The sequence below is a fragment of the Sinocyclocheilus grahami genome, unplaced genomic scaffold (genome assembly GCF_001515645.1).
Source record: "Sinocyclocheilus grahami isolate Dianchi unplaced genomic scaffold, SAMN03320097.WGS_v1.1 scaffold207.1, whole genome shotgun sequence".
NCBI lineage: Eukaryota > Metazoa > Chordata > Actinopteri > Cypriniformes > Cyprinidae > Sinocyclocheilus > Sinocyclocheilus grahami.
Window position 1 is genome coordinate 521,120 of NW_015505386.1, and position 12,783 is coordinate 533,902.

Genomic DNA, 12,783 nt, shown 5'->3' on the forward strand with positions numbered 1-12,783 from the left:
GGGATTGTAGGTGGGGGGGAATGAATGTACAGCGCTCTCTCCCACCTTCAATACCATGACTGAGGTGCCCTTGAGCAAGGCACTGAACCCCCAACTGCTCCCCGGGCGCCGCAGCATAAATGGCTGCCCACTGCTCCGGGTGTGTGTTCACGGTTTGTGTGTGTTCACTGCTGTGTGTGTGCACTTTGGATGGGTAAATGCAGAGCACTAATTCCGAGTATGGGTCACCATACTTGGCCACATGTCACTTCACTTCACTTCACTTCACTGTAACTGTGAAAGCATGTAATCTGGCTAACTTACTTTACAACTTCCCTTACAAAAATTAACCATATGGTTTTACTATTATAATTAATTAATTAATACATTTATTATGTAAAAAGTAAATAAAATAAAAAATTGTTATATATAGTTAAACCATGGTAACCACAAATTAACCATGGATTTACTACACTAACCATTGTTTAACCATGGTATTTGTACAACTGTGGTTATACAAATGGTAATCAATACAAAAAAAAACATGGTTAATTTTCATTGTTGGGGTCCTCCCGTTGTGGTCTGTACTTGCCTTTCAGTATTTGGTTGTGTTGTGAGCATTTGCAGCGCGTTTCTTTATTTGGTTGTGTTGTGAGTATTTGCAGCATGTGTGTTGTCAAATTGATGAAGATGTTTTCCATCTTTAACTCTCTCCAAATTGCCTTTCAGAGTCTGGCCTTCAAGGGAAACACCACAACGGTGACTCATCCATTCATAGAGGAGATTCAGAGCACTTCACACTTCTTTAGTAAGTTTCGTCTGTGTGTGAAGACAGTAGCGCAAATCTGTGAATGAATGTTCAGAAGTGAAATAAACTTCAACGGAATAAAGTTGAATGGAATTTAATTGAATTAAAGTTGAATAAACTTCAACTTTACTGTTCAGTGCACTGATGTCAGACTCAAGTTTATTGTTAAATTGTTAAATGCCCTGCCTCCATTACTTATCTCTGTCAGTGTCACATCATTATAAGTGTTTGATCACCACATTTGAGTGATCATTGCAAAAAATATGTTTCTGTATATAAATATATTCTGTTTATGTATATACTTGTGCTGTCAAACTGGTTTTCTTAATTTGCTGGTGCTTTTTCTATTTGCATGTGTTTTCTGAAGTTGCAGCGCGTTGAGCTCTCTCGGCCACAGTACATTTCTTCCTTTAGACACACTGTCTGTCTGTGATGACTAACGGGCATTCACACAGAACACGTTCTGGTGTTAAAAACAGCTGGATGGAGTGCAACGGAATTGCGCAGAACTCACATTTATAACACTCATACTGCAATGCTAAAATAAACACTATGACTACACTCGAGATTCATCCAATCACATCGATCCATTGTGCTCAAGGGGTCAACGTTTGGCTGGTTAGCAAAAAATCAAAAATCAAATAAAACAAAAATGTCTTTGAAGGAAAAGCATTTAACAGATAGTTTATAACTGACTGCCAGCTACATTAAATTGGTTACGTGTAGCCAAATGCCACTAAAGAGGAAGAGAAAGAGGAAGGGCGATGACTGCAGCTTTCATTCATCATGCTTGTTGTCAGCATGCAAGCAAGCAGACACACTGCATAATCAGCTCAGTAATTCTCTGAGAGTAGAGATCTACATCCCTGTTGGCATGCCGTATCACTCTCTCTGCTCACAAGAGATGGCACGAGGGCAGAGGGATTACAGAAAGGAAGGGAGCAGATGATGGATGGATGTACCAAAATTCTGACAGAAAATTCATTTGTAAAATTTAAATGATGTGAGACGGCAACAGACTAAATAACAACGACAACATAAAAAAAAAAATAATAATAATAACAATAATACTTTTAGTGGCTATATGAAAAAAGTAGTATGTCTGAATTCACAGTATTCATAAAATGGGAGGCAAAAAGTACCCGGATTACTTACTACTTCCAATGAGATTCTGAAATGTGCATCCAATAGACACTTTACTATCCCATGACGCCACAGGAGAGGATTTGTAAATGGCTGTGAAGCGACACAACTGACGCTGGTACAGTAGGTCAAATGACAATGAAGCATGAATGGTTGAGAAGTAATTACTTATTAAAAATCATTTCCATATTTTTGATGCAGTCAGCGTCCAGGAAGGCTGAGGAAAATTCTAATCTCTTAAATTTAAGACTACGTCACCAAAACTGCACTTGACAGCAGGACACGTTTTACAACCCCATTATATAAATTAGACTGCACAATTAAGCGCATGTTGGTGGCCAGTTTTATTCATGGATAAGGCAGCAATACTCCTGCAGATGGAGCCTAGGGTTGATCTCAGTCCAACAGAAGACACATCAAACATGCAGTCATGCTTTAGATCAGCTCCAGAAAACTGATCTGAAGCAGATGCCACAAGGGTGTTACTGAAACTTCTATCAGAGCTTCATGTAGGCCTGCTGTGGTCATAAGGCATAAGGATGCATGCAGATTTACAATTCCAGCATCGTTACAGAATCTGCTCCAGACAGGCATAGTGACTTTTAAGTGATTGTAGTTATGTGAACCATGAGCATTTTAAAAGGTTATGCAAAATGTGAAATAACATGTTTTGTTTTTTTTCAACAGAAGAAATAAAATTTCTTTCTTTATCAGATTAATCAAAGAGGTGGAATGGAACAGAAAAGACTAGAATGATGGCGGATCACTCACTGGCCCCCGAAGAGTTGCATGCCTAGCAGGGCAAATACCACGATGAAGAGGAAGAGGAGGAAGAGCAAACTGATGATGGACTTCATAGAGTTTAACAGTGAAACCACTAGATTCCGCAAAGAGTTCCAATACCTACAGAGAGAGTGGGAATTAACACAATATATAGAAGTTGCCAACTCACTTTGAAAGCATCATAAATCAGAAAGCAGGCTTGTGCATGTGTATGTATATTCATCTACTTACTTGGTTACTTTAAAAATACGGAGCAGGCGCAGGGCTCTCAGAACACTGATCCCAAAAGATGCACCAGGCTGAATCGCTGCCCACACCACCTCAAATATACTTCCCACAATTACCTGAGAATGTAAATCAAGATTCACTCAGTTATACAAGTTCATTTTGTGTAGACTCTCATTTAAATGAGCAGATGGCCATTACTAAAATAGTCTATTAACTAAAAATCTGGAAATATGACATTTGGGGTGAATATGAGTAAGCTGGCTAAGTCACAACTCATGAACGGGCCTGTGGTGATTCAGTGTAGACATAGGTATCACAGTGGCTTATAATGACTGACTGGATGCAACAGCACAGGCCCGTCTGAATCAGGAGTACTGTGACTCACCCCAAAGTCAAAACAGTTGAACGAGGAGTGAAAGTAGTTTCTGGGCCCCAGGCCGTACATCTTCAGGGTCATCTCTGTCAGAAACAGACCCAGGAATACAAACTCTGCCAGGTCTAACAGTCCATAGAAATGAAAGGAGAGATTAAGTTATCCGTCAACAACAATCTTCAATATATACTTATAATATTAAATAAATTAAATTAAAATGTACTATTAATTTAAATGTATTTATATCTCAATATGCATTTGTTTTATTTGTTCTTAAATTGCTAAACAGACTTTGTTCAACCACAAGATCAATCAATTAAACCCCAAAATATAATAAAACAATTTTCAATCATATTTAAATAATTTAACAATACACATAATGTATAATAAACATCAGTTGTTCTACCAAAAAAAATTCATATATGCTATGTTGCTATTGTTAACTAAAATTATTAAATATCACTTTGGTAATTGAAATGAAGCTGAAATGAAATAAAATACAAATATTACATAAATGCTACTTTAAAAACTTAAAATGAGAAATGTTGCATTGGCAACTAATTGAATTAAATAAGTTGAAATACTAAAATTACTATAACCAAAACTGAAATGAAAAGCAAAATATAAGTGAAACTAAAAATTAAATATAGAAACAAAAACAATTAATAAAACAAATTTAAAATGCAAACTGTATAGTTTATAATAGTCCATATATAATATACATATATTAAATTCAAAACAATAATTCTGTGATTTGTTTTCAGCATCACTGAAAGATGTTTATATATATAATATATACAGTGGGGCAAAAAAGTATTTAGTCAGCCACCAATTGTGCAAGTTGTCTGTTGTGTGCACTTTCGTTACTAAATGAATTTGCCTTTTTTGAACACGTTGAATCCATAGACTGTAAAAAAAAAATTCACCAACCCATTCATACTGGGTTGGTGAACCCAGTGAATCGTTTCTTACTTCACTCCTGAATCGATTGAACAAATGACTCAACAACTCAGTCATTAAGACAGTGGCTTGCTACCAGAGGTGGAAAATAACGAATTACATTTACTCGCATACACTGTAATTGAGTAGCTTTTTTGTGTACTTCTTTATTTCGCGAAAATGGTTCTAAACAAAGCCATGTTGTGCGTCTGTTGTGTGCACTTTCGTTACTAAATGAATTTGCCTTTTTTGACACACGTTGAATCCATAGACTGTAAAAAAAAAAATTCACCAACCCATTCATACTGGGTTGGTGAACCCAGTGAATCGTTTCTTACTTCACTCCTGAATCGATTGAACAAATGACTCAACAACTCAGTCATTAAGACAGTGGCTTGCTACCAGAGGTGGAAAATAACGAATTACATTTACTCGCATACACTGTAATTGAGTAGCTTTTTTGTGTACTTCTACTTTTTAAAGTAATTTTTTTAATCTGTAATTTTACTTTTACTCAAGTATATTTTGTTTGAAGTATTGTACTTCACTACATTTTAAAACACATTAATTACGGAGTAAAAAAAATCACTCCCTGGCAGTAGGCTAAAAAGATGGAGACGGACAAGCCAGGCATTATGGTGCAGACCCAGCTGAAAATGAAACTCCGTCATATTCTGCTGAAGTTGAACTTGAAGGAAATGAAGTGAACCCCTGGCATATTTATGCTCTATTATGCAGTGTACGCGGTGTTCGCCTAGGGAGACCAAACTAGCAGCTTATAAAATCTCGACATCAACCCTTCGCAAGCATGTATAGGTAAGGTAAATACTTGCATCATTGCATTGGTGGTTAAAATGAAACTTTGACAGTTTAGCTAAATGTTTTGCACAAATTAGCCAAAAAGACAGTGGTGCAGGGTGTGTGATATATATCGTCTGCGATAATATCATAATTGTTGTTTTAACGATTTGTGATTTGACATTATCAGTATTTTGCCAAAAAACAAACAAAACACTCCTACAGAGTGCCCTGAAGTCTAGTAGATCAGTTAGAATAGTGTGCGCGTGCATTAGGAGTGGGTTCTTTCACTGCGTGATTAAGTCTGTTAAAATGCATTTAGAATGATCCCAAAATTTAAGATATAGGGGCAGAAAATTTATATATTTATATAATTTCATATAGTAAATCAATATCACACGAAGAGTGCCGTTTTTTCACCAAAAATCAGCATGATGGCATATAGATTTTTTTACAACAGCTCAATAAACAAGAAGTTAATTAAGAGACTTGCGTTTTAGACACCAAATTGCCTGTTTTTGCTCTATTTCGACAACAAAAATAATTCCAAAACACAGCCACAGCACAGTTTTGCGTCTCTGAGCCATCAACGTTTCGTTCCTGAATGAATCAATCGTTTAAATGATTCGGTTCAATCGCAATGACTCACTTATTAACAGTGACTTTTCATTTCACATTTAAAGTATCTTTTGATTTTTTTTTTATAATTTAAAATGAGTATTCAACACTTTATGTCTTATATATCAAAACATTATTTATGCATTTGTAATTGCAGGTTAAATGCATTCATGTCCTGCATTAAACAGTGTGTAAATACATCTAAATGCCACTTCAGATGAAGCTTCTCTGTTTTCTCTGCTTTGCAAAGATGAATTTTGTTGATACTGATTTAATTTGCCTGACAACAGCCCAAATGTCTTATTATTCTAAATAACTGATTCCTTTAATTAAAAACAACTGGTTTGAGATTTATTGGCCTATCCCAGGGGTGTCAAACTCAGTTCCTGGAGGGCCGCAGTCCTGCAGAGTTTTGGTCCAACCCTGCTCCAACACACATACCATGTAGTTTTCAAATAAGCCTAAATGATTAGATTAGCTGGATCAGATGTGTTTAATAAAGGTTATATCTAAACTGTGCAGGGCTGTGGCCCTCCAGGAACTGAGTTTGACACCCTTGGCCTATCCCATTTTTGCCTCCCTTCCACTGTTAAAATGTAACCAAGTAATTTTTACTCTGAGTAAATTTTAAATGAGCTACTTTTTACTTTTACTTGAGTAGATTTTTAGACTGGTACTTTTACTTGTACTTAAGTAAAATTTCATTAATGTAATGTTACTTTTGCTTAAGTAGAATAATTTTAGTCTCATTTTAAAAAGTATCATTCTATTTTCTTCAATCATTTCATATTTCTGTGTTCTAAGTTTTACATTTAAAACATTAATCTCATAATAGTATTTATGCAATTTGTAAGTGCAAATTATAATTAATTATACTTCTCTCTTTAAAAACATTAAGCCACTTAGCCAACGTAGGCCTAACTTTTCATCATAGCCTATTTTATTTAAAGTGTATCCTGTGTATTCTGATACATACATTAATGTCTCTGGGCTAAGCTCTGGATATCCACTCACCCTAGAACCGCTCCTGTATATATATATATATATATATATATATATATATATATATATATATATCTATATATCTATATATAGATATATATATAGTACACTGCCATTCTACCAAGTTTTTTGATGTTTTTGAACCACCAAGGCTGCATTTATTTGATCAAGTATAAAATAAAAACAGTAACATTTAAAATATGTTTTCTATTTGAATATAGTTTAAAATGCAATTTTTTCCTATGATGGCAAAGCTGTATTTTCAGCATTATTACTCCAGTCTTCATTCAGTGCTAACTTCATTCCAGTCAGAAATCATTCTAATATGCTGATTAGCTACTCAAGACACATTACCTTTTATTATTAATGTTAATATTAAGTAATATTTTTTTCTTTAATAAAAAGAAAGTTTAAACGTTTATTTATTTGAAATAAAAAACATTTTTTAACATTATAAATGTGTCTACAATCACTTTTAATCAGTTTAATGCATTATTGCTCCGAATTTTTTTCAATTAAAAAAAACTTTTGAAGAATTTTTTTATTTTATTTTATTTTATTTTGAACATTTTCATCACAGTGTCATTCTCAGAATCAGAATCAGAATGAGCTGTAAATAAGGAATAAAAATATACAAATCGACAATTGTAGGAACTGAGTTTGACACCCTTGGCCTATCCCATTTTTGCCTCCCTTCCACTGTTAAAATGTAACCAAGTAATTTTTACTCTGAGTAAATTTTAAATGAGCTACTTTCTACTTTTACTTGAGTAGATTTTTAGACTGGTACTTTTACTTGTACTTAAGTAAAATTTCATTAATGTAATGTTACTTTTGCTTAAGTAGAATATTTTCGTACTCTTTCCACCTCTGCTTGCTACCAACTACTGGTAATTTTAGTCTCATTTTAAAAAGTATCATTCTATTTTCTTCAATCATTTCATATTTCTGTGTTCTAAGTTTTACATTTAAAACATTAATCTCATAATAGTATTTATGCAATTTGTAAGTGCAAATTATAATTAATTATACTTGTCTCTTTAAAAACATTAAGCCACTTAGCCAACGTAGGCCTAACTTTTCATCATAGCCTATTTTATTTAAAGTGTATCCTGTGTATTCTGATACATACATTAATGTCTCTGGGCTAAGCTCTGGATATCCACTCACCCTAGAACCGCTCCTGTATATATATATATATATATATATATACACACACACACACACACACACACATATATGAAAAATGCGACAGACATTTTTGAGTGATGCTGAACACAAATCACTGAATTATAGTTTTTAATTGATTCACTAAAACTAACAGTTTGAAATTTTTCATAGAAATTAATTATATTTATTAAGTCATTTTTGCTAAAGAAACTGAAATGAGAGATTCTTTTAAAGGGGACATCGGATGCCTATTTTCCACAAGTTGGCATGATTCTTTAGGGTCTTCATGAAATGTCTGCAGCATATTTGGGTTAAAATTCCAGTGTTCGTGTAAAACAACACCCTTTTTACCTTGTCAAAAACAGCTCTGTTCATAGCGAGCCATTTCCGTGCATGTCTCTTTAAATGCTAATGAACTCTGCTCACCCCGCCCTTCTTCGTGTAAGAGGAAAGGAGGTTTGCAAAGATTCATAAAAAAAAACTTCTGCAGGTGAAGCTGGATCACGAACAGTTGGTACCGATCCATCCTTCAGGAACAACTTTTTAGCAAAATCTGCTTTGTACTGACCCTCGTTTACAAAGCAGTCTGGTGTACAACGATTTGCACAAACATAAATGCATTAAGGTAGATCGGGGGGCGCATACCCATCAAAAAAAAATAAATCCACTGTGTCTTCAGCAGCTCAGATGACAGGAGTAAATGACGACTACTATATTCATTCTCACGTCCAACAACAAAACACCTCAATCGCTTAGGAGCATTCTAGTCTACACCTGCTCCGGTGTCAAAACAATGGCAGACTGTTTACAGCTCACTCAGGGTGGGTCTATGCTAAAACGGCAGTGTTCGTCAACAGTTGTGGGAGGGGCCTGTGCAACGTGACGTCACTTTGCCAAGAATCTGTGAACGGCTTGCTCTGAGAAAGTGCTTATGATTTGTGGTTATTTTAAAAAAAGCACTGAATGGATTTGTATCATTACAGGGTGGTTGTGTACACACACTGCCAAGACACATTTAAGTTCAAAGTGAATTTTGCATCCGATGTGCCCTTTAAAGTACGCTATTAAAACGTCTCTCTTAAATATTTTATGTCATGAGTCATGGAAAGATTACGAAACTAGTCTAATGGCATGCTGTATAGGAAACTAAATAGCCAAAAAATTCAAATGTTTGCCACAGTATATGAATAAATGTTGTATTTGCTTTGCTTACACAGGGCCTTGGTGAGCCACTCAGGCTGGTCGTAATGGACAATGGCCACACACATCGTGTTCAATCCCACCAAACACAGAACAATCCAGTAAAAACTCTGTGCCTTCACCATCCGCCGGATGAAAAAGCGTATCCTCTTTTCTTTTCGATGAAAGTATGAGGAGCTATCATTCTTACTGCTCTTCAGGCTAGCTCGAGCAAAAGGTGATCCAGGTGGTGCTAGAGAGAGAGATGAAAAATACAGGGAAAATCCTTAAACACAGATCATGGAGCTACTACTGTAATTTCATCTTTAATGAAACCATTTGCAACTGGTTCCATTTGGCCCACTCCGAGCAGGGATCAACCAGTAACAGCCAGCATGGGAGACAGGCATGCTAACAGAAACACTGAAGACTACAGCCTCTGTCAGCTGCCAGTGTGCCTTTTGAGGTCAGGAAAATTAATAGCAAAACATTCTAATGTTTTGACAAAGTATAATATGCTTAAACAGGGCCCTGGGATTTACAGCATAGTCCTTACCAGCTAACATCCCTTACATTTGAATAACAGAGAGGAGAATAAACTGTATAAACGGTTAGACTGAGACAGACAAGTGTTTAAGATTATGAATAATTCTATTAGCCTCTTAAATCTCAAATACTCAATCTCAAAAACAGACAATTCTAACTAATATAGTCACATGATCCTGCTTCCCCTTCTCCATTTTACCCACTTCTGTTAAAGGGCACAATTGTCTCAGACACTAGATACACATCATAAAAGAGTTTCTGTAGACGTTTCCAGTTATGTTTACAGCTCACTCAGGGTGGGTCTATGCTAAAACGGCAGTGTTCGTCAACAGTCGTGGGAGGGGCCTGTGCAACGTGACGTCACTTTGCCAAGAATCTGTGAACGGCTTGCTCTGAGAAAGTGCTTATGATTTGTGGTTATTTTAAAAAAAGCACTGAATGGATTTGTATCATTACAGGGTGGTTGTGTACACACACTGCCAAGACACATTTAAGTTCAAAGTGAATTTTGCATCCGATGTCCCCTTTAAAATCACCTTAAAATGCGAACGCGGGAATCGTTAAGCGGAATCGAAATGCACATGTCTTATCGAGCAACTGGTTCCATTTGGCCCACTCCGAGCAGGGATCAACCAGTAACAGCCAGCATGGGAGACAGGCATGCTAACAGAAACACTGAAGACTACAGCCTCTGTCAGCTGCCAGTGTGCCTTTTGAGGTCAGGAAAATTAATAGCAAAACATTCTAATGTTTTGACAAAGTATAATATGCTTAAACAGGGCCCTGGGATTTACAGCATAGTCCTTACCAGCTAACATCCCTTACATTTGAATAACAGAGAGGAGAATAAACTGTATAAACGGTTAGACTGAGACAGACAAGTGTTTAAGATTATGAATTATTCTATTAGCCTCTTAAATCTCAAATACTCAATCTCAAAAACAGACAATTCTAACTAATATAGTCACATGATCCTGCTTCCCCTTCTCCATTTTACCCACTTCTGTTAAAGGGCACAATTGTCTCAGACACTAGATACACATCATAAAAGAGTTTCTGTAGACGTTTCCAGTTATTTACCAAAGGAAGTGATTTTTTCTTTTTGCCGATAGCATGTGCCTATATGGTTAAACTATTTGATAATGCTGTGCTGAAGAATGAGGGCTATCTGAAAAGTAACAAAAGTGTTGAAGTTACATGCATAAAAGCAAAATTACCAAGTGTTCCTGGAGTTGTCAAGGCTTACCAACAGAGGAGATGTCTGTGAAATGTTCCTCTCCCTCTTCAGCACTAATGAGGTCATTTCGACCCTTCCTGGTCTTTGTTCTTTTCAGCACTGAAAACAAAACCACAAACACACACAAACAAAGCTAAATATTACACCAGTTACGAGAAACCTTACATTCTTCTTAAAAATGTGTCAGGAGACATTGAAAAAATACTTTTTAAAATGGTTTTAATTTATTAAGAGCTCAACTTATTACAAAAGCAACATACGTGTATCTGGCTACACCACAGGCCTGATCTCATGGTGACTCATCAGTCATGTGCAAACACAGGACAGCACACAGTCATGGCTGAGCACTAGTCCTGGGCTCTTTTCTGCCCCTCTCACACTTTCACTTTGTCTCTCTATGCATTGCCTTTTCTCCAAATGAACAGACCCAGTCAACATCATTAATTTCAGCTTGAGAAGGAATGGCTGGGAACCACAACTTTAATCCCTTGCTTTGTGCCATATAGTGAAGATATAAAAAACAGATATAATGATATTATGTTGTAAGATGAGCAGCTGGACATAATGCAATCACAACTTTATCTGATTTGCTTTCAATTCTAAAACACAAAATAAGCAATTTAATGATGATAAAGGCACATTTTATTGTTACTCAAAAAAATCTCTCTTTGCAGCAAAGACTATGCTTCTAAAATGTTCATCCTGCCAAAAATGTAGTTAGTTTAGTAGCATCACGACTTTTAGCTAGTTAGTGCCCAACACTGTGTGGCATGCATTTGAGAGTGTGTAACTAATCCAATTACCACAGTTGTCTTTAATCCCTGAAATTACTTTTGGCTTCCAAAACAGCCCAAATTGACAGAGATTATGGGCCTTGAGAAAACAGAGGCACTGGAAGCAGGATGACAACAAACAAGTGACAAGGTGACAGAGAAAATTATTTAAAGGTTACATGTAAATTGACTTTTTTTGAGAGTCCACAAGCATGTAAACACCCTAAAAAGATAATAGAAATGAATTAAAAAACATAAAACTGGATTTTCACTGAGCTGTTTTTGAACAGCCTTTGTACAGCATACGCCTATATTTGTGCCCAGGTGAAACGATCATTGAAAAGCCATTTTGCCCCATAACAACGCAAAATTATGGTCATGTATGAGGGCTCATGAAATGAGTGGTCAAACCTTCCAATGACCTGGTTTATCATAGGATATTATGGTAAACCAGTCACATGAACCCTTGCCCTCTTTTCACCTGGGTTGTTCTGTTTCCTCCTGTACCACGCACCATCCAGAGGGGATTTCTCCTCAGCATTCTGATCCTCCTCTGCCAGCAACACCTCCTCTGTAACAATTATCAAAGAGTATCAGTAAATCATACCATGTTCCATGCAATCAACCTAATTACATAATTCTATATTTCTAAAAATAATTATCCTGTGTCTTATTCTAGCAAACAAACTTTGGTGAATACTCTACCAGTTCAGGAATACCTGTATAAGATGTACAAGATAATGTAACAGTGAAGAATGTGGAGTTTATACTAACCTGCCTTGCATATCCATTCCAAGTATCCAGTGAGCTCTCTCTCAATCTGCTGCTGTCTGCGGAGCTTCAAGAACTCCTGCCTCTTCTCCACTCGCTCTCTTTCTTTGGCAAATTCCCTAAAACCAAACACACACACACACACATACATATGCATTTCTGCACTGAAATAATATGAACAGTAATCAAATTTTAAATACCCCAAATTTTGAAGAACTATTGTAAAAGACCAAACAAAGAATTGTACTTCATGTGCTGTATTTGTATAGCAGAGACCTTCCATTTCTGCTCCTGAAGATCCACTGTCTAATTAAACATACCTGAACAAGCTAATCAAGGTCTTCAGGATCACTTGAAAATTACAAGCATGGTTGTTTGATGAGATATGGAACTAAACTCTGCAGGGCAGTGGATATAAAATTAAGCAACATTAACA

General features: G+C 36.1%; 1 protein-coding gene across 1 annotated transcript in view; it reads right to left on the reverse strand.

The window, feature by feature from the left end:
- The window catches only part of LOC107595700 (voltage-dependent N-type calcium channel subunit alpha-1B-like), a 132,879-nt gene that overhangs the window by 52,077 nt on the left and 68,019 nt on the right, over window positions 1-12,783 (reverse strand). The window contains exons 8-14 of the mRNA XM_016286194.1: window positions 12,351-12,466; window positions 12,058-12,147; window positions 10,813-10,902; window positions 9,055-9,273; window positions 3,327-3,439; window positions 2,945-3,057; window positions 2,702-2,833 (exon numbers count right to left, since the gene is read on the reverse strand). Of these exons, the coding sequence (XP_016141680.1) occupies window positions 2,702-2,833; window positions 2,945-3,057; window positions 3,327-3,439; window positions 9,055-9,273; window positions 10,813-10,902; window positions 12,058-12,147; window positions 12,351-12,466 (873 nt within the window). The remainder of the gene's footprint in view (window positions 1-2,701; window positions 2,834-2,944; window positions 3,058-3,326; window positions 3,440-9,054; window positions 9,274-10,812; window positions 10,903-12,057; window positions 12,148-12,350; window positions 12,467-12,783) is intronic.